Source organism: Cricetulus griseus, chromosome 8 (genome assembly GCF_003668045.3).
Source record: "Cricetulus griseus strain 17A/GY chromosome 8, alternate assembly CriGri-PICRH-1.0, whole genome shotgun sequence".
NCBI classification, from domain to species: domain Eukaryota; kingdom Metazoa; phylum Chordata; class Mammalia; order Rodentia; family Cricetidae; genus Cricetulus; species Cricetulus griseus.
Genome location: NC_048601.1, coordinates 83201766 through 83224667, shown reverse-complemented (window position 1 = coordinate 83224667; position 22902 = coordinate 83201766). Strand labels below are relative to the sequence as shown.

The 22902-nt window shown below is 40.0% G+C and overlaps 1 protein-coding gene across 1 annotated transcript in view; it reads right to left on the bottom strand.

The window, feature by feature from the left end:
* Fam13a (family with sequence similarity 13 member A) overlaps positions 1-22902 on the bottom strand; it is a 92363-nt gene that overhangs the window by 55260 nt on the left and 14201 nt on the right. The window contains exons 2-4 of the mRNA XM_027429742.2: positions 19359-19400; positions 5903-5944; positions 2674-2850 (exon numbers count right to left, since the gene is read on the bottom strand). Coding sequence (XP_027285543.1) covers positions 2674-2850; positions 5903-5944; positions 19359-19400 — 261 coding nt within the window. The remainder of the gene's footprint in view (positions 1-2673; positions 2851-5902; positions 5945-19358; positions 19401-22902) is intronic.

The window sequence follows — 22902 nt, the reverse complement described above, 5'->3', positions numbered from 1 at the left end:
CTAAAAGGGTCAGGAGAGTCCATCAGGGACTAATGTGGCCATCAGACTACAGAATTAGGTAAAAGATGAGCCAGGTAAAAAATCATAGCCCTGGGACCATGATAGATAATGACCTTGCTCCTTGGTGTGTGCTGGAAGTTGTAGAACTCCTGTCCAGCAGGACTGTGGCCCAGCAAGTCAGGTGAGGTAGGCAGATGTCTCTCAATTAGATGGATAATGCAAGCAAGGAGCAAAAGGAAGGGACCAGGTGCCCAAAGAAAGAGTGTTGTGGTAACTTCTGTATGGTAGCCATACATGGTACCCCAGGAGAACATAAATAATTGTGTCCCAAGACTCTTTTACCCAGCTGTGGCCAGATCAAGATAGGGACTCGAATGCACAGTGATGGTGATGACAGAGGTGAAAAATTAAGGTTAGAGTCCCATGGGTAGTCTACAACTGACCACGCTCCATCATTCCCTGTTTCTTCTGGTTCTCCTGATGTTGCTCACTGAAAAGAGTCAAGATAACAACATGCAAGAAATATCTACAGACTTGGGAAACCAACGTCACCAAGCTCTCTCAGAGGGAGAAGTTAGCTTGTGGTTCACATTTCTCGGCCCCATCTGGCCTCTACTCATTGTTGACCTTACCCGGACCTGCTACCTGCCACCATCATTGCTTATACCTTCTTGCTATGCCACCACTTCCCACCCCACAAATTCATCCATTGTCCAAAGAGAGAGGGCAAAAGCAGGCTGTCATGAAACTTTAAAGATATTTTTAAATATGCCATAGCCGAGGTTATTAATTATGTTAACAGACAGAGCACAAATGAATTATGCTGCTAAATGTTTTATATAAACCCGTCGGTGGCTGATTTCAAATGTGAATATTCCTGGTACTGCAGTTTTCTTATTTTCTAAGGAAATATTACAACTACTATTTTCTACTAGTTCTGATGGGGGGTGTCCTTTTGTATTCTGTGAACATATGTTTTTCTTATTAGCTGACGAATAAAGCTGTTTCAGCTAATGGACAGGCAGAAGTACAGGCAGGGCTACCTGACTAGGATAAGTCTGAGAAGAGGACTGGAGAAAGTGAGTTGCCAGCGGGATGCCACTGGGGAGATAGGATGCCAGTACATTTTCTGGTAAGCAAAGACCACGTGGAGATACATAAATCAACAGAAATGGGTTAATAATTAAGAGAGAGCTAGACAATAAAAAGCCTGAACCATCGGCCAAACTGTTCATAACTAATATAAGCCTCTGTGTGTTATTTGGGACTAAAGGACTGCAGAATCTGGGGGGACAGAAATTTCTGTCTACAAGTTCTAACAAAGTCTTAAAAAGAAAAACCCTCTATGTTATTATTTATTTATTTTTGGGACAGGGTTTCATATAGTTCAGATTAGCCTTAAAAATCTCTGTGTAGCCAAGATTGGCTTTGAAAACTCCTGATCCTCTAGCATCTACCTCCCAAGTGCTGGGGTTAGAGGTGTGCACCACCATTTCCCAATTAAAACTATGTTGTAAAATAAAGTCTGTTTTGAATATTAAATTTGCTATGGATACACAGCTTTTATACAAAATTAGAGTGTGGTACTGATTAAATCTAGATGTAACATTGCTCCAAATGATATTTTGAGTTGTTGGATAAGGAGTTTTAGATCTGAGATCTCACAGTTACAAATCCAGTTTGGGTTGAAATTCTAACACAATTCTTAAACTAATGAACCCCTTCCTTGTAAAGTCAGTTGCTTAGATCATTGATGCTGCGGTTTGTGTGAATTCACCTGTTTGCATAGCTCTAGAACACTTCCATGGTCTATAGCAAGGGATTTACTTATACAACTTATCTTCTGTGATTTTCTTTCAGCAAAACTCGAGTTTCTTCATAAAGATTTTGCTGTAGATTATGAGTCCAGGGGTGTGTGTGGAACTAGGGTCAAATTTATTCTTCAACATTTAATAATGAGGTCAAAATATTAACCACATAGTAAATGGAAACAAACTTGGAACGTCCAGGGAAATGTGAATATAATCAGTTAACAATAACTAATAATTTTCCTTGGAAAGCTGCCTCATGATTATTAATATGAATGGCGATTTGCACTCTCACTTTATTAAAGCCACTAATGGAGAAAAAGCTCTTTGTAATACCATTCTTAAAATTTATGCTGTAAAATTTAAAGTTAAGTAATATTATATCATAGAACTTAAGTGTTTTCTTCTTTTGATTTAAAAGTTCAACTTTTTAAAACAATACCATAACATAAACAAGTGTTAAGAGTTATTACAAAAAAAGTTATTACAGGGATGCTCTAGTATTTAATAAAGGAAACTCTGTTGACTAAGAAGCTAACTTCATGTTGATTTAGTAAATCAACTTCATGTTAACTTGTATGGAAGAAAAAGCTTCTGGCCAGGATTTCTCTAAACAAGTTATTCATTAGGAAGTTATGAAATACATAAATCAAGACATGGCTTCCCACAAAATACCATACGTCTAGATGAAACAGAGATGCTAAGTCACATAGGAATGCTGGCTAAATTTAGAATGACCTTAATGAAAACTTGTAAAGTTTTAATCGAGATGCTGAAATGAGAGGAGCAGGTGTGTCTGTAACATAGTGACTGACTTAAAAATGGAAAGAGAAGACTCAAGCAGTAAGAGCCGATGCCAGCTTACTTGTCTCGACCATGCCAAACATCCTCCTGCTTCTTAAATTGATGGCCCCGATGCCTGGTGGGTGTGGAAGATGCTGATGATGGTCCAGTTTCTGAATCTTCTGAACTTTGATCTCCAGAGCTGTTGGCATCGAAAAGATGTTCTTCTACTGCTGACCTGATGGTTCTTTCTAAGAGTCTAGTTAAAAACAGACCACCAAGTTAATGAAGCCATCAAAGTTACCAGTGATTTCCTTTAGAATTTTCCCATTTTCAGAAGTATCTCTATTTCTCACTGCAGGCCTTCAAGAACAAAGACAGAATAGTACATTCATCTAAAATAGCTCATATATTACATTTAAAAATTGAGTTAAATCACACCATTTGGTTTGTCTCATTTTGTGAGTCTGTAATGACTGAAATGTTCAAAGCATATCTAGTAAAAATTGTGAGGCAGTTCGGAAATAAGGGTCACTTAAGGTTAGGTAGAATTAGAAAAGTTGTCACTATAGAGTAACAATTGAGTATCTTTACAAAGCATGATTCCTCCAGACTTCATACCAGTTCTGCAGAAGGTGACAGTCTGATTTACAAAGTAAACAGGCACAAGTAATTTTAGGATATCTACTATATATCTAGAATCTCATTAAGATAAAGTTATACAGGGATTAGTACTGTTTGGGGGTGGGGAAACCCAGCTCACCAAATAATTACAACTCAAAAGCCTAGCACAAAACTTCCACATTTCTGATCAAACGGTGATTTATAAAGTTAAAACTGGGTTCACACAAACACATCCCAAAATATACTATTCAAATTGGAATGATAGATTTACTTTATTAAACCCGAGGGGAAAAAGTTAAGAACAAAAGGCCCAAACAGTGAGTGCACTGTGAGATACAAACACCATTGTTTTGCCCATTGACACTGCCGTGTCCCATTCTCACAAAAACTATCGGCTTTACAGTGGCAGAATCTTCCAGTGAGCTAAGTAATCAACTGCCATTTAGTTTAAACTCTGAGTAAGCTGGTATGGGAAATTCTTAACTTACACCTCTCAAAGCTTGTTTATGTTTTTCCACTTAAAAGATTCAGGTTTTTTTTTTTTTTAATATCTAGACTGAAAAGTACCTCTCTGTAAATAAAATGGTTTTTGCTTGTTTTGTTTTGAGACAGGGTCTTACTATGCAGCCCAGGCAAGTCTCAAACTTGCAGTTTTTGAAACCACTAACCCTAGTTTCATCAAATAGTCTTTAAGAACTTCAACTTTATTAAAATACTTTATTAAAATTACTTTAAGACAAGGGATATGCATAGCCTACTTGGGGGGGGTCACTCCAACGTTCATATTTTGTGTTTCGAGTGACTCACTGGTGCAGAGAGTATAAATAAATTAGTATTATATACAGAGCAATTTACAGTGTTACCAACTGCACAGGGAGAAATTATTAGGTACAACAAGGGCAAGAATAAGTCCACCTTGGTTCAGTTCTGGTATCTTTAAAGTTGACAGAGTCAAAGAAAGTTAGTTCTGCCCCTGTGTGCTTCCTCAAACAATGGGAAAAATCCAAGTGCATCTTTTGAGGTTCCAATTCTGCCCAGTTAGTACTTCTTCCTTTCTCTTTCTTTCCTCCATCCCACACCTTCCCCACCTTCAACATATATCATTGTCCCAGAAAAAAGAGAGAGAGAAAACAGGTAGGGGTGACCGAAAGGCCTTTGGACTAGTGAAGTGAAGACTGCTAATATTCCTAACATGTTTCCTGCACTGGGGAGATAATTATGAACTTAACAGAAAAGATCCTATGGTAACACAGCTTGCATTTCTACATGGCAGGGCAGAGGGAACAAAGCAGCAGTGTGCTGTCTGATAGTGGATTAGGAAGAGACTCCTGGCTGGGATGAATCAAAACATGAAAGCTGGCTGGGCAGGGCACAGTCAAGGTGAATGTACCAGACATAATACCCCAGGACTGCCACTGCTGTGCAGAGAAAGGAGTTGGTGTCACCACAACTTTGCTTTCTTTTCTACATCCCTGTAACACAAAAATAAAAGGACTGCAAAAATCCTCAAAGGCAGGGCCAAGGTTCATTCCCTATTACACATTTAACACTGTGGATGGCACGTTACAGGTACTCAATAACTGTAATCTCAGTAAAATGAATATAGTGGGAAGAAAAACCATGGCTAATGCTTTAGTTTCACTTATATTCTCCATGATAGATGCCTTCAGGGAACAGAGATGGCTTTGTAAACATTAACTGAACCTGACATTGTTTCTTTTTTTTTCTCTCCCCCCCTTTTTTTAATTTAAATTAGAAACAAGCTTCATTTACATGTCAATCCCAGTTCCCTCACCCTCCCCTACTCCCCTGTCCCCCACCAACCCTCACCCCATCCCCTTTCTGCTCCCTAGGGAGGGTGAGGCCTTACATGGGGGAATCTTTAAAGTCTGTCATATCATTTGGAGCAGGGACTAGATCCCTCTCACCTTCTCCCCCCCCGCCCCCCGCCCCCCCCCCCGAGTGTCTAGGCTGAGAGAATATCCCTCTACTGACATTGTTTCTATTGAAATAAACCAAAAGCTAATAGTGCCAGGCATAGCGGCACACACATCTATGATACTAGCACTGGGGCACAGGCAGGATTGTAAGTTAAAGGCCAGCCTGGGCTACATATTAAACTTAAGGCTCACCTTGTATGCACAGTGAAAATAGCAAAGAACCTAGTTGGTAGTTTCAAATGGGGGAGGGTGACTGTGTATAATCACATATGTAGCAACTTTCTAGACATGAACAGCTTAAAAAAATCACTGCTTGCTTCCTATCTTAATCTTTTGTTGTGGAATAATCTTTCTGTGCACTGGGAAGATGTGTCACTCTTCCCAGATGTGGTTTAATAAAAAGCTGAACTTCCAATAGCTATGCAGTATTTTTAGGCAGAGAGGATGCTGGGGAGAAGGAGGAGACATAAGGAGATGCAGAGGAAGCAGCATAGGCAGTACAGAGTAAAGGTAACCAAGCAACATAAAAGAAGGTAGATTAAAAGATATGGGTAAATTTAAGTTATAAGAGCAAGTTGCAAACAAGCCTAAGCTATTAGCCAAGTTTTCATAATTATGTGATCTCCGTGTAGTGATTTGGGAGTTAGCTGGCAGGACAGATAAAGACTTACTACAATCTTGCAATTCTGTACAACATTAGAGTTGCATTCTCCCTCCCCCCCCCCCGCCCCAAAACAAATAACTTACTCTCCAGTTGTTGAAACATTGCTGACTTGGGATACATGAGCACTGTGAAAAGAAGCAGAGAGAAAGAAAGTCAGGTTGGCCAAAGGGTCAGAGATGGCGAACCAACATCTGAATGGGTGCCAGGATGGCAGAGTCAGACAGGACCCAAGGTATCCTTGATGGTCACCAACCAGGGCAGGGCACTCTTCCACTGTGCCACACAAAGAGATGGCCCATTTACTTATTCCAACACTGACCCTAGAAACCACCTTGTAGCTCTAAGCTTGATGCTGTAGTCAGGGCTTGTGGCCTTCTCTTTCCTTGTGGCCTTCTTCTTCGTGGCACTAGTGTTATGGCTGATGACTGACTGCCTATCACCTGCTGTCCCAGGCCTGCAAACATAAGCATGTCTCTAAAACTGCTCAGAACTCATGGAGGTCAGGAGGGTCCAGAGGGTCCAGAGAACAAAGAGCCGGCATTGATTCCTACATAACCATTTCCAACTTGTCTTTTCCACAGGCACATCTGCCTCCCTACACTCTTCAAGATGGAAACTGTCAAGATCTGTGATACTTCCCTGTACCAAATGATTTAGCACATTTGTCTGAACTTTTATGAACTTCTATTTTCTACGAAGCCTTTTGGAATAATTAAAACAATTATTCCACATCACCTATCAGAGTCCCCTCCTGCCTGGAAGAAGTCCATGCTCACAAGGCCAGGTGAGGGTTCAAGTTCACCAAGCTAAAAGTGTTTCTCACAGCCCTCCACCCCCAACCCTGTGCTTAGTCAAGATTTAAATTTCTATTCCTAAAAAGAAAGTCAAACATTGAGCAGATTCTTAAGTCTATCAAGCTAGCTTTTATATAATGGTCTCTTCCTTTTCTCTTCCTACTTGGCTGAGTACACAGGAAAAAGATGGAAGTGACTAGGGATCACTACCATTGATGTGTTTCAACAAACCTAAATGCTAATTCATTTGGTGTAATTTCAACACATTCATCACCATCTAGGAGCAATCACCTAGGTTCTGCTCCTATGTACTAATACATTTCAGAGCCTTCATGTCAGGACCCGCCACTTGGAGGATTCTATCTATCACCACCACCACCACCACCACCACCACCACACTAGGTGTGGAAATCCTTATCCCAGAGGGAGCCAATAATCATATTTCATCCCCAGGCAGTTTTCATCAGTTGAAGTATAGTTCTAACTTATGCCCAAAGATAGGAAAAACCCCAAACCATTTCACTGTGCAAAAGAAAACTAAGAACAAATAAATACATGCATGTATAAGTAAAAAGCCCTGAATTCTCAGTGTTTTCCAGATATTGAACTAAGTGCTTTTTGCATGTATTTCTTTCCTTTAGCTCACAGGTCACCTATGAGGTGTGTGTTGTCTTTCCTGTCTTCAGTGAAGAGGTTAGACAGTCTAACCACTGCTCTGGAGGTGAGACACAGATGAGCACATAGTTCACAAGGTTTCAGTTCTGAACCTGAGCTCATTATCACGTACACTGGGGCATGATTGCACGTAGAGGTGAAAGCTTAGCATTTGACTTTGCCTTTTGGCCACAGTGCCTGTTGTCACAGTGGTTCCCAGGCTCCGTGGCCAACAAGAAACTCCTGCTGTCTCTGTCCTGAACTGGAACAGTCAGTGCCCCTAGGGAAGTTTTGTGGCTAGCCCTCCACAAATCCAACACTGTATAATTAACTCCTATGCTCCCCAATACAGTTACACAATCTCAGTTTGGGGAGCCAGAATGGACTGAATAATGACTAGGGAAGACCTAGAAAAGCAAAGAGTCAGATGTGCTAAATGCTAAAGAACATTCCAAAAACAGGCCGCCAACCAGTCTGGTCGCTGGCCCCAGAAGGAGATGTTTTCCCTTTCATCTCTCATATACTTGGTTCTTTGTGTTGTTCTCTTCATCTATTAAAGTAGAGGATGCATTTGCTTGTTTGCTTTGTGGTGTTGGGACTAAAATAAATGGCCTGACACATGCTAGACAGTGCCCTTCCACTGAGCTACTGTGCCAACTCCACTCCAGACTGATATTTTTATGTTCCTTTGTTTTTGTTTCAGGGTAAGGAGAAGCAAATTGTGAGGAAGAAAAAGCCACCAAACCAAAGGGACAGGTTGTGACATTTGTAACTCTCTAAATAGGTGCATCAGAGCCATAACATACACAGGACTGGCCCATGCTCTTGTTAGCAAGGTGATGCATTGGGTCTAAGGGAAGGGGGAGCTAAGATCTGCTTTACGGATTTGGGCAAAAGCTCTACCATCAAGCTACAGCCTTAGTCAGTCACTCTCATGCTATTGTTGGTCACTAAAAGATACACCAAATAGCAAGGTTCTTAATCCTTGCACTAAAATTCTTCAGAATTTCAATTATTTAGTTAATAACCATTTCCAATGTTGTAAACAAATTAATAAGGACATAATATGACAATCTTGTTGTTGTTTTTTTTCTTTGTTTTTTGTTTTTGAGTCATGTTCTCTTTATGTAGCCTTGGCTGTCCTAGAACTTGCTTTGTAGACCAGGTTGGCTTCTAAGTCACAGAGGTCTGCCTGCCTGACTCTGCTTCCAGAGTGCTGGGATCAAAGGCGTGAGTCACCATGCCTAGCTTATGCTAATCTTAGTGAATGAAAATCAGTTAAGATCTTCCTCATAACTTAGAAGAAAAGTGACTTGAGCCACCCGAATCAGTCATAGGAATTTCTCTTCAGGATACAAAAATGAATGAACTGATAGTACACCACCAAATAGTTACATCGTCTTCATTTTTGTTATTTTTATTTTAGACCAAATATATGCTAACTTTTTGTTTTTATTTTTTAAGGGGAATACAGAATTTCTAGTTTATGTAGCTTGTGCATGATTTTAAAGAACTTAAGGGAGAACACATTTTCCATTGAGAATCAGAAAAGGCAAGGTTCTGGTCTTGGCTGGAAACTGGATGAAGTCATAGACAGACCACTGGTTAGCTAGGCTGCTTTGGGCTGGTGTCTTCACACAGAAAAATGAGAGGCTTGGCTAGGATCTGTTTACCTCTAAAACTTAGTAACACTGAATCAGATTCAAGTTTACTGTCCCCCAAATGTAAGTCATTATGAAAGACTAGAAGTACAGTTGGTTAGTTATTATGATGTAGTTAACAGTCAAGCAGTTTTATTAAAAACCAAAGTGGCTGTGGTCAAGTATCCAGCCACCTTTACAATTCCATGGGATGTGCTTAGCAATCACCAATACAAAATCTATCAGAAAATTTAATGACAGCAACAAGGGCTGCCTGTAAAGCTATGGTTCATTCTAGGAGGACATTTAAGACATTGATGTAAACAAAAATGCATTTGAACAATAAAGTTAAAGTATAACAATATTTTCTTTATTTCATGAAGCTTTTGAATTCTCTGTATTAAAACAGGAATTAGTATACTTATTCAGAGCCCTTAACTAACATATTAAGAAAATTCCTTACTTATACATTATAAATGGCATACAAAAGGGCCCCCTTCCTGACTTTTGATAGAGCAAATACTGGAAGCTGAAAGAAGTAAGCTCACACATGGTCCCAGCACTACTGTCAGTTTCATTGCATGGCTACTGTTAGTGATGGTGTATCTGCATGTTCTGTTGGTAAATCATTTATTAACCTAGACTCTAAGCCGACAAGCTGACATATGCTCTATAGTGCACGTACATTCCTTTAGGCTTTTTCTGTTAGCAGAATCCAAACTACATTTTCTTAAGCTAATTATGCTTCACAACACTGGTCTCTAGAACTTTCGTGTGCTGAGATGCACATGTCTGTTGACAAGAGAGTCTTTTTTTTAGAGCTCTTGGTTTGAAGAAAAAGAAAACACACACACACACACACACACACACACACACACACACACACACACACACACCCCAAGAGCTTCAAATCTACAAAACTAGATAAAGATACTTTGAAATGGCATGCCCTCCTTTTAGGCAGGCTGGCCATGAACTCACAGAGATCCGCCTACCTCTGCCTCCCAAGTGCTAGGATTAAAGGCGTGTGCCACCACTGCCCAGCTCTTTTTCTGATTTTTAAGAGTTCTCAGTTTTAGATACTTAGTGTATTTGTGCCTAAAAAGAAATTCAGAATTTTTTAGTTTTTATACTAGGTCATTATTAGGCAAAAGTATTAAATGTAACAGACAGGCCATGTAGATACTGGGCCCATTTTAAGGGTTGAAAGCTGAAGTTCATTGAAGTTGACCTCACTCTCTGTGGCCTGACATCTCAGTGTCCTCAATAAAAGTGTACATTATTCTCAAATCACCCGCTAATTCCAGAAAATTCTGTAAACATGCCTAAAAACAGTTATTTCATTAGAATATATTACTAAAATGCTTCATAGGGTAAGATCTTTTGCAAAGAGCAAGCAACAACATGATTACTGTGGATACTGGAGCCATTGACCGGTGTGGGTTTAGTATCTGCATCTTTGTTTTCTTCCTGTGTCTCTTTGTAAATGTTGTCACTGATGCATTTCTGTCTGTACAGCTCCCACATTCATATGTATTGTTCACATCTGCATAGTACCTGGTCTGTTTGCTTTGTTCTTTGATGTGCCTCTCAATGAGCAGGCTATGTATATGACTTCTCTTCAGTTTCCAATAATAATGGTTCCTTTCTTAGAATCCTTGAGTTTTCAGCTAGAACCATCACTTCTAATTTTACTTCTTTCGTAGTTTTAATTTTTATCCTTTTCTTTTTCATTCTAGAAGAACTCAAATTCTCTTCATCATGCACTTGACTTTTAAATTTTAGTTTACATTTTTGAAAATTTAAAAGAAAACACCTATTTTTCTCTCTCTCTCAATCTCTCTCTCTCTCTCCCTCCCTCTCTCTCTCTCTCTCTCTCTCTCTCTCTCTTTGTGTGTGTGTGTGTGTGTGTGTGTGTCCAAATGTATGCACATGCATTACATAAATGCAGGAGCCCACAGAGGTAAGGTGGGGGGCTAGGGACTGAATCCGAGACCTCTACAAGAGCAGCAGCTGCTCTTAACCACTGAGCCATTTCTCTGGCCTTTTTTGTTGAGAATTTCATACCTGAGTACTGTATTCACATCATTTCCATCCCTCTCTCTCCCCTGCCAACTCCTTCATGACTCAACCCTCTCTCAAATTCACAGCCTCTTCTTTTTAAATTTTAAAGGTTTATTTTATTTTATGTGTATGATTGTTTTGCCTGTAGGTGTGTATGTACACTACATGTGTGCCTGGTGTCCAGGGAGGGGAGAAGAGGGTAGTGGAACTCCCAGAACTGGAGTCCTACTGACTCCATTTAGTGTTGCTCCTACACTTGTTTAGGGCTGATCCTTTGGGATTGGATAACTCATCAGGAAGCTCAATCCTACAGAAAACTGATTCTTCCTTTCTCAGCAGCCATTGATGATCTATAGCTAATCCATCAAGGGGCCAGATCTTGTGAAATTTCCCCTGTCCACATTGGCATGTCAACTGATGTCTTGTTTAGGCAACCATGCTGTTGAGATTTCATGGGTGCAGCTTGGCCAGTCCAGCAAGTATTGCAAAAATGGTACTTTTATTGTGAGGGAAACCAACAGCCATCTAATAGGTCTTAAGATTTCTGCTTGAGAGTAGAGAATTAATGCCTGGCACTGTAAACACAGTCAATTCCCCAGGGCTGAGAAGGTATTAGACTTAGAGGAGAATGCAATACCATTAATTTCCTAAACTGTATTCTAAATACTTTTACCCATAGAAAAGTATAGCTTTCACCCCTCAAAAAACCTTTTTTTTTTGGGCAACAAATGGAGGCTATTATAGAGATGTATAGATCATACTGATCAAAATGCTAAGAAGATGTGATCATGGGATGCCCAGCTCCAGCTGCTATATCTACGATGCACCCACTACACCTAAGGCTCAAGGAAAATCATGGAAGAGAGTTAGGAAGACTGTAAGAGCCAGAGAACCATGATATCTGCTTGATAGTGTTTTATACTTGATTCTGCTCTAAAGGGGTCAAGACCAGGCTGGGGAAACCCGCAGAAACAGTTGACGTGAACAAGGGGGAGCTCATGGTCCTCAGACTGACAGCTGGGAAACAAGCTTAGGACTGAATCAGGCCCCCTGAATGAGTGTCAGTTAAGAGGCCTGGACAGTCCATGGGGCCTCTGGTAGTGGAATATTATTTATCCCTAGTACATGAATGGACTTTGGGAGCCCATTCCCCATAGAGGGATACTCTCTCAGCCTAGATACATAGGGGAGGACCTAGGCCCTGCCCCAAATGATGTGTCAGACTTTGATGATCCCCCAAGGAAGGCCTCACCCTCCTTGGGGAGTAGAAAGGGGGATGGGATGGGGGGTTTGTAGGGGGCATGGGAGGAGGGGAGAGAGAGGGAAATTGGATTGATATGTAAAATAAGATCGTTTCTAATTTAAATAAAAGAAATCTGACAAAATCATTAAAAAGTATCTGGTCTTCAGTGCTTCTCACAGTTTTTTAGTGCACTTGTAATGCCAATTTAACTAAATTTATGTCAGTGCACTTCCAGAACTCTTTGTCTTTTATTTCAGACCTAAATGTGTATTTCCAACAGATGCTTACTAATATTTCAAACAGGTTGGTCAGATCCTTGAGCATCTTTTGAGAAGATGAACAGTATTACCTTTCAAGTAAAAAGTTGTTTTCATATCAAATTTTCAGGGGATACCATCTTTTCCTTTAATGTATAATTTTGTTTTGTAAATCCCAAACCATTTCTTTGTGTTAAAGGGTTCTTAAGGGGCAACAATAAATCAAGACGTCATTTCCAAATAACCTGGGTGAGCTGATTAGTTCTGAATTTATGCCATAGTCCAAATAGTTGTGGGCAAATGCCCTTCTGACTATAGGCAGCCCACAAGTCCGCCCTAGGACAATGTGCTAAGCTTTCTCAGGTAGACTTGCTTGTTTGCTCCACAGTTAGGAGTAAACTGAAAAACCACATACACAAAATTAGTTTGCTTTTGTGCAGTATATACTTTGAAGCACACACTAAATCCAACAATCCCCCTGCTTTGAGACCTTTTTCAAATGCTTTGGTTAAGTAGCCAGCATCCCAGGGGTATCTTCTCTCCTTTTCTTTGTTTTGTATGCTAAGTATTCCAGTCTTTTGAATAGATAGGGAAATCAAGAAGCTGGTGGTGACAGAGAGGTGAAAAAGGAACACACAATTCTGTTCTGATGACTTAAGTCTCTGCTCCATTTGGGGAATGCTGCTTGTTTTTCTGGTCAGTGAAGCAGATAATAAAAGGACTCCAATTCTGCCTTCTCCCAAATGCCTTTTTTCTTTTTCTGGCTATCTGTTTTGACCAGAAGATGGAACATAGAGACTTCAAGGTTCACATTAATGGGCAGTCTTTGACACCTTGGTTTTCCTTGAAGCACTGGCTCTAAGTTTATAGCTTTTCTAACATTCTTGGAATTTAAGAAGGAAATTGGGAGTAGTTATGTCAGTGAGGGTAGTCAGCCACCTGCTTAACTACAAACTTTTATTTTATTCCAGTCTGAAGTTCCTACAGAGATAAGTCAATATGAAGCCACAGAGAAGAAGAGCAAAATGGCCAGAGATATAGGCAGGATGAGTCATTTTTAATAAGGAAAATTTTCCTTTGCTTTATCATACCAAGGGAAAGCCAAGGGAGAAAAGCATTAAAATTTTATGTGATGGATCTTTCTCAGTAGAGTCCAAACACAAGCCCAATGTTTTCATTAACATTGAGAACACGGAGCCTAGATTGGATACTTATCTCTTACTATGCAAAAAGTTTGATCAACGATGATCATGCATCAAAAACAAAAGACAGAGTTTCTCAAAACTGTCAAACATTACAGTTTTTCATCTTTGGTCATACTGATGACAGGTTGGTCTACAGCTAGGTCTGCACATAAAAATTTCCTATGATACATTTCAAAGATAGACATCCAATTCTACATATGATTTAGATTCTTAGCCAGGGAACCAATATTTGAAGAGTTACCCATGCTTCAAATTTTAGGGGTTGATATTATCAGAAATAGAAATTAACAGCTGTTGGTGAGGATGGGAAAATTTGAAACTCTAATTTGTGAAACTATTAGAAATGTAAATTGGTGCTGCTTGTATACCAAACAGTATGGGGGCATCTAAAGAATAAGTCTAACACTTCTATTTTTAGGTACATATTTAATAGAACTGAAATGAAGGAGTTGGCAATTTTAACAAACATGTTCACACGTCACACCATTTACAATAGCCAAAGATGGAAGCATCTTAGGCCAGTAAGACAGCTCAACTGTTAAAGGCACTTGCTAATAAACCTGATGATCTGAGTTCAGTCCATGGGTCCTGGGTTTCTGACACATGCTACATGAGCCTTAAGGGTACTATGCTAAGGGAAACAGTCACAAAAGGATAAATTCTGCATGGTTCCACGTTGGTGAGATGTCTAGAGCATCAAAGACATGAGACAAAGGCAGAATGATGGCTGTCAAGGACTGGGGTTGAGGTGGGGGAGTGATTAACTGTCAGTGGGCACAGAATTCTGTCTTATAAATCCTGTAGTTTCTAGTGATGGCTGGCAGTGGCAAGTGTCCAACAACAGAATGGGGGGCTGGTGAAGATCTTTTCCCATTCTGTGGGCTGCCGTTTTGTCTTGCTGACTGTGTCCTTTGCCTTACACAAGCTTCTCAGTTTCAGGAGGTCCCATTTATTAATTGTCGATCTCAGTGTCTGTGCTACTGGTGTTCAGGAGCATCAAAAAGGAAACCAGCAAGAACTGGTCCCTTACCAAAGGATAGGTTCAGTTTGCATATCAGGGCCAAGCCGAAGAAACCATGTGGCTGGCAACAGCTCCATGAGACTGGCTGCCACGAAGCACACAGCTCAGACTCAGATGAAGCCCAGGCCACACAGGAGGTCCAGGAATTTGTATGGGACTCAAGCGTAAAATCTGGTTGGACGGGCACCAGGAGCTTGAAAGTAGGTGGGGTGGGAGCCGTGGGAGATGAGAAAGTGGAGAGGAAGTGGTTCTGGTGGAAATGAGCTTTGGAAGCCCAAAGCCAAGTTCATAGACACTGAGAACTCAGACAAATGGAAAGGTAACTAGCAGTTCCCAGCCCGATCTGACCAGATGCCAGAAGGAAGAATGCAGACAGCAACAGGACGAGCAGGGCATGGAAGAACATCAAGGGCATGCTGCCTTTGAAGCTAATCTGATCAAGTGAGTTGGGGGGGGTGGGTGGGGGGTTCCTGTTTTGGCTAGAAGCAGAAAGAGAACAGAGTATGGATTCACTGGCCAAGAATGTTCCTTGGGTAACGTGCACAGGCATGTGTTTGTTTAGTCGAGGGCTTACCGAAGTTTTTGCTTCGCTTTCATTTCCCTAATTGTTTCATTAGAGCTGGTTGATCCCAAGGGAGCAATCTGGGGAACAATGACATCCACTATCTGAGCTACTGTAACTGCAGTAAACTCCACGGTGGTAGCAGGTGTCGCTCTGTAGTTATTATTTCCTTCCCTTTCAAAGAAAGACACTGGCTCTCTACGGGGCTAGGCAGGGTTAGGGGACTGCAGTGGACATTGAACTGTTACCACAGAAGGTATTTACTCAGACCCAGGGTATGGGCACTGGTGTCTAACAACAGTCTTGCTTTATTGCAGAGAGGTCTGAAGCAACTGAAATGCCCAGGAGAGAAATACAGGGTACAGAGTGACTCTGAAGAGAACTGCAAGTCACAGAGGGAGAAATTCCACCCCATGGCAGTGAAGCAAGGTGATGAAAGCCGGCCCCTTTTGGTTCCCTGCTCCTGTGCGCTACCCTCCAGCCAAACCTAGCCCTGGAGGCCTCCATTGGTGTGCTGCTGCCTCCTTCCAGGCCCTTCATGCATGCTCCTGCCTCACCAGCTGAGCACCAGGGGCGAGGTACCTTTGTGATGTACCTTGCGGATTATCTGCTCCCTTCCTTTGAGACCAGAGGACTGCTCTGCTCTACCTTCCCTATCCTGATCCATTGCATTCTCTGCGGAGGCTGCCCACTCCCAGACTACAGCCTCCTGAGTTGTCTATTCCTCTTTATGCTGGTCTTCTAGAATTAAACCTGCTACTGACCAGTTGTTCATCCCAACCACTCTTCCTGGCTCCTTATTGATGCTATGGTATCTGTCTCAGCAGATATGCCTCATCTGTAGTTGGTCCTTCCTCCCCTTAAGAAAAATCTAGCAAATCAAACCCATCAAAATATAGTATATAGCATTCAGTACTCAGCATTACTATTTGGGAAATAGCAGTTTGCAGCTCTTAATCCATTTTTTCTTTCTATGGACAAAATATTACTTTGAATGTAAAGATATATATATATATATATATATATATATATATATATATATATATCTTATAAAATCAGTGAGGACTTTATGAGTCTTGTAATAACTCTGTTTTTGACAATAAATCCAAGGACTCAAGTGATAAAGTGATAAAAAATGGAAGTTGTACAAACATGAAAATATATTAAAATCAGCTAAGCATTATTCACTTATTAGACCCAACACAAAAAATGTGCACTTATTTATAATGTGTTCATCAGCAGACATGTCACATGTCTAGTTAAAAGTACCTAGCAGTGATTAATAATAATTAACAATCTTTCTCTTACTTAAATGGTTTATGAGAGAATAGCAAGAAAGTCTACCTCAAACTAACCAGGCAAATGATTATGGGATCATGTTTTCTCAGTAATTTAGTATCAAGTGAGAAATAAAAAAAAAGTTAAGATAAACTTGTACCAAACAAGTTCTTGTATTATTTTTTGAGACTATCATATAATGTTACTCAGAAAAGAAAAAAAAAGAAAAAAAAAACTACTTTTGGAGTTGTAATTACAGGTTAAATGACTACTATTTGTGTTTCTGTGAAGCAACAGCTGGACCTACTTTGAACTTTCATTATCTGAAAATAGTGCCTGGTGCTAGCTTTTCTTTTTCTGCTGTGAATGTAGACTTGTAGGAGGACGAATTCTTGAATTTTTATTATTGTTGTTTCTCTCTCTCTCTCTCTCTCTCTCTCTCTCTCTCTCTCGTGTGTGTGTGTGTGTGTGTGTGTGTGTGTGTGTGTGTGTGTGTGTGTGTGTGTGTGTGTGTTTGTGTGTGTTTGTGTGTATGTGTTTGCCCAAGAAGGTTAGAAGAAGACTTCAGATGCCCTGGTGAGGTGAGGGAGTTACAGGAGGTTGTGAGCCACTTGATGTGGGGGATGGGAACTGAACTCAGGTTCTCAGAAAGAGCATCAAGGCTCTTACCTGCGGAGCTATCCTTCTGCAAATTCATTCTTTATTCCTAATGTCCTCACATTTTAGTGTTTATGACCCTAACATTGAATAGAGCAAGTAGCTTGCATCCAAAGTCCAATAAATACACTATGAACTTTCTTTTACCCTAATTTATTTTCTAAGATTTTTACTTTGGATTTTATTTTAAATTTTATTTTATGTGTGTGGATGATTTGTCTTCAGGTATGTATGACTGTATCCAAGTCCCTGGAACTGGACTACAGGCTCTTGTGAACTACCATGTAGTTTCTGGAATAGAACTCAGGTCTTGTAGAAGAGCAGCCAGTGCTCTTAACCACTGAGCCATATCCCTAGCCCCTTTATTTGACATTCATTCTACCAATCTAGAATTTCTTTTTAGGGACAGTACTATGGAACGATTACAGTCTAGGAAATGAGAAAAAGGTTAGTTTCATACTGCAAAACTAACTAAAAGTATATATCTTTTAAGACATAAAAGCATTTTTGACATCTACCATAAACATAGTAAACATAAAAATAAAACTCAACACTACTTAAAATACAGATTGTTGTCAACCAGGGTCACAAAATTAAGACCATCAGAAAAAGGCTGTTAATAGGCAGTATGATCCAGTGACCCAGTCCTGTGCTCTGTGAAACTTAATTTCCCTTACTAGCCAGCAATCACTTGTTTGCATTACCACCGGCGTTACACACGATCTCAGAGTCACTACAGACTCTAGGGTGACACCTCCATATGTCCACAGGGACTGCACAGCTGAGATTGCCTACGATCAGAATTATGCAGACTCAGTTTGGATGAAACCAGGATTTAAAAAGAAAATAACAAGCACTGGTGGGCTGCCCCAGCCGGAAACCTGGCACATAGCATGGTGAAGGACAGAACCCTGGGGAAATCAGTTACTCAGCAGTGTCCTGGCATTCTAAATTATTGAAATAAAAATCTAAATCTAACTCTGTGATGGTTGCAACAAATTAGACTAAAAGCAAACAAACAAGAAGTCAATAAACAAGTTATGTATTATATAACCTTGTATTTCCTTTAAAAAGTAGAATTTGAAACTAAGGCAAGACTAAAAAACTTCAACATTTTTAGTTTATGTGGTTGTATAATAGTCTAGCACAGTGCTTCTCAATCTGTGGGTTGCAACCCCTTCAGGAGTCAAACAACCCTTTCATAGCTGTCAAATTTGAGATATCCTGCATATCAGATATTTATGTTATGATTCATAACAGTAGCAAAATTGCAGTTGTGAAGTAGCAATGAGAATAATTTTATGGTTACAGAGTCACAGTATTAGGAAGGTTGAGAAGCACAATTCTAGCATTTTGAAGTGAGAGGGTAGTTAGGAAAGAAATGCAATAAGGAAGACCTGGCTCACACAGAGAGCATAAAACACCCCAGTGACACGGCAGGTAGGTATTCAGTTACTGGTGTGATTTCACCTAACTTCTGTCCTGAAATCTGTTATCTTGACCTGCTGCTATTAATAGTTGTTACTCTGGACTTGTAAATACTAGAGACAACCCTGAACTCCATAAACTTGCTGAGAACTTAGTTCATTGTTTCACTACTCCACAGAAAATGAGCTAGCAGAATCCAAGTCTTCTTCAGGGCTGGGGACTGTATATGCATGTGTGCGCAAACACACACACGCACGCACGCACGCACGCACGCACGCACGCACGCACGCACGCACGCACATGCATGCACACACACGGATCTCTGTGTGCCAGGACTGAGCCCAGGGCCTTGTGTATGTTAATGACATGTGGTGTGCCTGGCTAGACTTTTTACTTAGGTTACTGCCTTATTATCAGGCAGTTTCTGGAATTACATTCTGAATTTAAAATAAAAATGTCCCATTCAGGTCTTTACAATTATATTAAACACTAAAAGCAATATCTCAAGTGCCACACAAAACCAGGTGTGGTAGTGCAAGCCTGTAATCTTGGAACGCCAAAGATAAAGGCAGTAGGATGAAAAGTTCAAAGTTATCGTCAGCTGCATAGTAAGCTCCAGGATAATCCAGGATATATGAGACTATCTCAAAGAAAAGAAAAGAAAACCCAAAGGAACTTTAACTCGCCTCTAAGTCTTATAGTAGACCAGAATAAGAAAAAAGAAAGAAAGAAATACCTCAGATAGAAAGGTGACAAAGGTCTTTCATCTTCCTGTGAGCTAAAAGAAAAACAAATTGTGGATTAATATAGTTTCTATTAATAGAACATCTAAATTTACTAAAATTCTGTTCTACCTGTCACAAGTTGTGACGTTACTGCTGATCTTGTAATTTATTCAAGTTAACAAAACACTCTCCCTGGGACCTAGCCAACATTAATTACTTCTTCACAGAAGCCAGCCTATCAGATATATTCTCAGATAACCCTAAAACAAAAGTAATTTATATCACATTTCAAGAAGCAGCTTTGTCTAACTAGATTGTCCAACAAGTTTACTCAATCACTCATCTATTACACAAACCCTACGAATTATTGCAGACACAACCATTTTAACAAAGTTTATTGCAAAAGTAAAGTTAATGACCAACTATCTCTGTTACACGTGGGCTACTTCAAGAGTGATTTCCTATGGGTAAAAAGCACACCCCTGAGGCAAATCTCATGATATTTGTTCTACTGGGGTTGCTCTACTAAGTATAACAGGTAATGGATACCAGGAGTGGATATAAAAAAAATTCTCAACACAGTTCAAGTCCCTCAAACAAAATGGAAACAATAGGAAGGTTAATATAAAGACATTTGATTTTTAAATGCAAAATACACACTAGAATTTTCCTTAACAATTTTTCTTCTAGTAAACTATGTTTTCTTTTAAATGCGTGAAGTGAGTCTCTCCTGCTTACTTGTTTTCTTAAGCATCATTCATGAAAATGGAATTGTTTGACTCAAGTGTCAATATTGACCTGGAAGTCAACAATATCTTACTACAATGATATGAGATATCTTTCTTCCCCCCCCCCTCCCTGTCTCCATCTCCCTCCTTCTCTCTCTCTCTCACTTGTTCTAAGAGGTGAAAAAAATGTTACATTCTAGCTAGAGCAGGGCATGTACCATTTGACACACTATTTTTCAATCTCCTATGATTTTTGGTTTGCCATTTTAATCTTGTTCAGCTGTTCTCTTGTACACAATACCACTGTTCATGTATATACATATACAGGCATAAATTAGCTAAGAACTTTCTTCCCATGTGAAGGGTGATGGGTTGCTTCATTGTAGACTACTATGGATGGGCTATGGGTAATGCTGGTACCATTCAGCTAGTATGGATAAGAGTCAGAGGGAACCACATCTGGGTTACATTCAGGTTGGTTGCAATGAAACCATCTGGAGCAGTGGTTTTACAGGGAGCTAACTTCATACAAGAAACTTACATGTTTGACTTCAAACTCTTCCTAGAAAACATTAGACAAAATGGGTTTGTTCTCTAATCAAGGACTCGTATCAAAGAGCTACCAAGGCTAACATTGGGCCAATAAAGCTAGCAGTATAAACTTGTGCTGATTTCATGTTACAGGAGAGGAATATTGCCTTATGTTGTGAAGTGAGGGCTTTAAGTCTTTCTTACATTAGAACCCCTTAAGACTAACATGAAACAAGTTACAGTGAACTAATATGTTCAGCACAATGTATTTTGTAGTCATTACATTAGTCATGTATGTTTTTAAGTGTTGAGAATTTGCAAGCATGCCCAACCTCCTGACAATTTCTCATGACACTGTCACTTACAAAGTTCACACGAGAACAGTGCAATGGAGTTAAAACGTCAATCACAGAAAAACTCCCTTTTAAGGAAGTTTATGATTTTTTTGAACTACATTCTCAGCTGTGCTGGGCCACATTGCCAGATGGTACAGGGCTCTGAACAAGGTTGTCCCTGTGCCTTCCAATTTTTGTGGGTGAATGTTACACTTTGTAGCAAACAGAAGCAGTGTTTGGAATAGAATAAACCACTTCTTGGCCTGGCTACCTATAAAGGTTCTTCCTGCACTTGGCCCTTGCTCTCATTTATCCAGAAAAGCAAGCTCCAAGTGGAGACATAACTCATCCAGGCAGTGGTGAGAATAGGAACTAGAAACTGGTCAGTAGGGCAGAGACCCCAAAGCAGCAGTGCAGAGATGGCCTTGGTGGGGGTTTAGGATGCTAGTTCCTGGCTCATTTTCTTTTCCCTTTGCCTGGAAGCTGCACATGAGAATTCGACTGAAACTCGGCAGGGTACCGAACACCTCATGGCTGGGCCACCTGGACTGACTAGCTCATCCTCTTCCTATGCTTTAGCCCACTGTGTACCTTAAGTTCTTTAAAAAGGTCTCCAGGCCGGGTGGTAGTAACACATGCCTTTAATCACAGCACTCAGGAGGCAGAGGCAGGAGGATTCTGTGAGTTGGAGGCCAGATTGATCTACAAGAGCTAGCTCCAGGACAGCTAAGGCTACACAGAGAAACCCTGTCTTGAAAAACCAAAAAAAAAAAAAAAAAAAAAAAAAAAAGTCCCCAGAACTAGTAGCTTGATGGTGTCCTAACCCCAGGGACGCTTCCTGCTGCTACATAGGAGCTCTGCCTTCACTTTCTGTTAAGGGAATGTATAATAAACTTCTCCTTAAAACTTACCCTCTGTGGTTCTCAAAGTTCATTCTTTGAATTCTCTAGACAAGAACCCGAATGCCACTGGCTTGGGGCCCCATTGGTAGCCATTCTACTTTCTGGGATCTTGGTCTTTGAGAATGGCCCTGGTCTCCTCAAAGACACCCCAATATTCCCACATCACTAATGTTGGCCAATGATATGTACAACTTATGTTTACACCTGATACTGTCTTGGTTGTTTATTGTCTTCTAACTGATTTTACTTCATCAAAATAATTTGTCATGGGTCAGGGTTGTGGCTTGGTTGTTTGAATGCTTAGCACTGGGATTAAAGGTGTGGCCACTATGACAGTCCAAGAATATCTCTTGATGAAAATACAGGTTTTGATCATAAGCAAACATCTTTTCAGGCTATGTTGGCCCAAAGTAAATTCATCAATGAGGCACAAAGTAAGAAATTATAAATTTAGACTGTCATTTTCATCAGTTTTAAGCACTCTAAAAGAGAAAAAGAAAGCCCAGGAATTTAAGTAAAATGAAACAGTCTTTATATGTTACATTTTATGGATAATTAGTTTTGAGCACAATGCAATCCATTCATGGAACAAAAATATATGCAAAGAAAATGAAGGTAAATACATTAAATTGGATAAATAATAGACATATTTCTTCTTTTTCTTTTCTTAAAAGTACTCTTGCATGGGGCATAGTTATATGATTTTTTTGACAAATGTGTACAATTTAAACAACTAAAGCATTGATTTTAAATAAATTAATGAAGAATCATAGCTACTATTATTGGATATTTGTGTGCACTGACACTCTGAGACTGTTAATAAAGTTAACCTTGAATAGGGGGCAGAGTCAGTGACAAGCTGATTGGAATTAACCATAGAGGTACAGAGGACCAAGGGAGCCAGATAGAGAGAGACACTGGAAGCAGTAGGGAGGGATTTGGAGATTTCAAGGGCTTTTTTGAACTGGGAAGCATAGACAAGCAGGGTCAGCTTATCATCACTCCGATCTTTGGATCTATCAGGTTTTTATCCCAAAATCTGACTCCCAAGTTTTTATT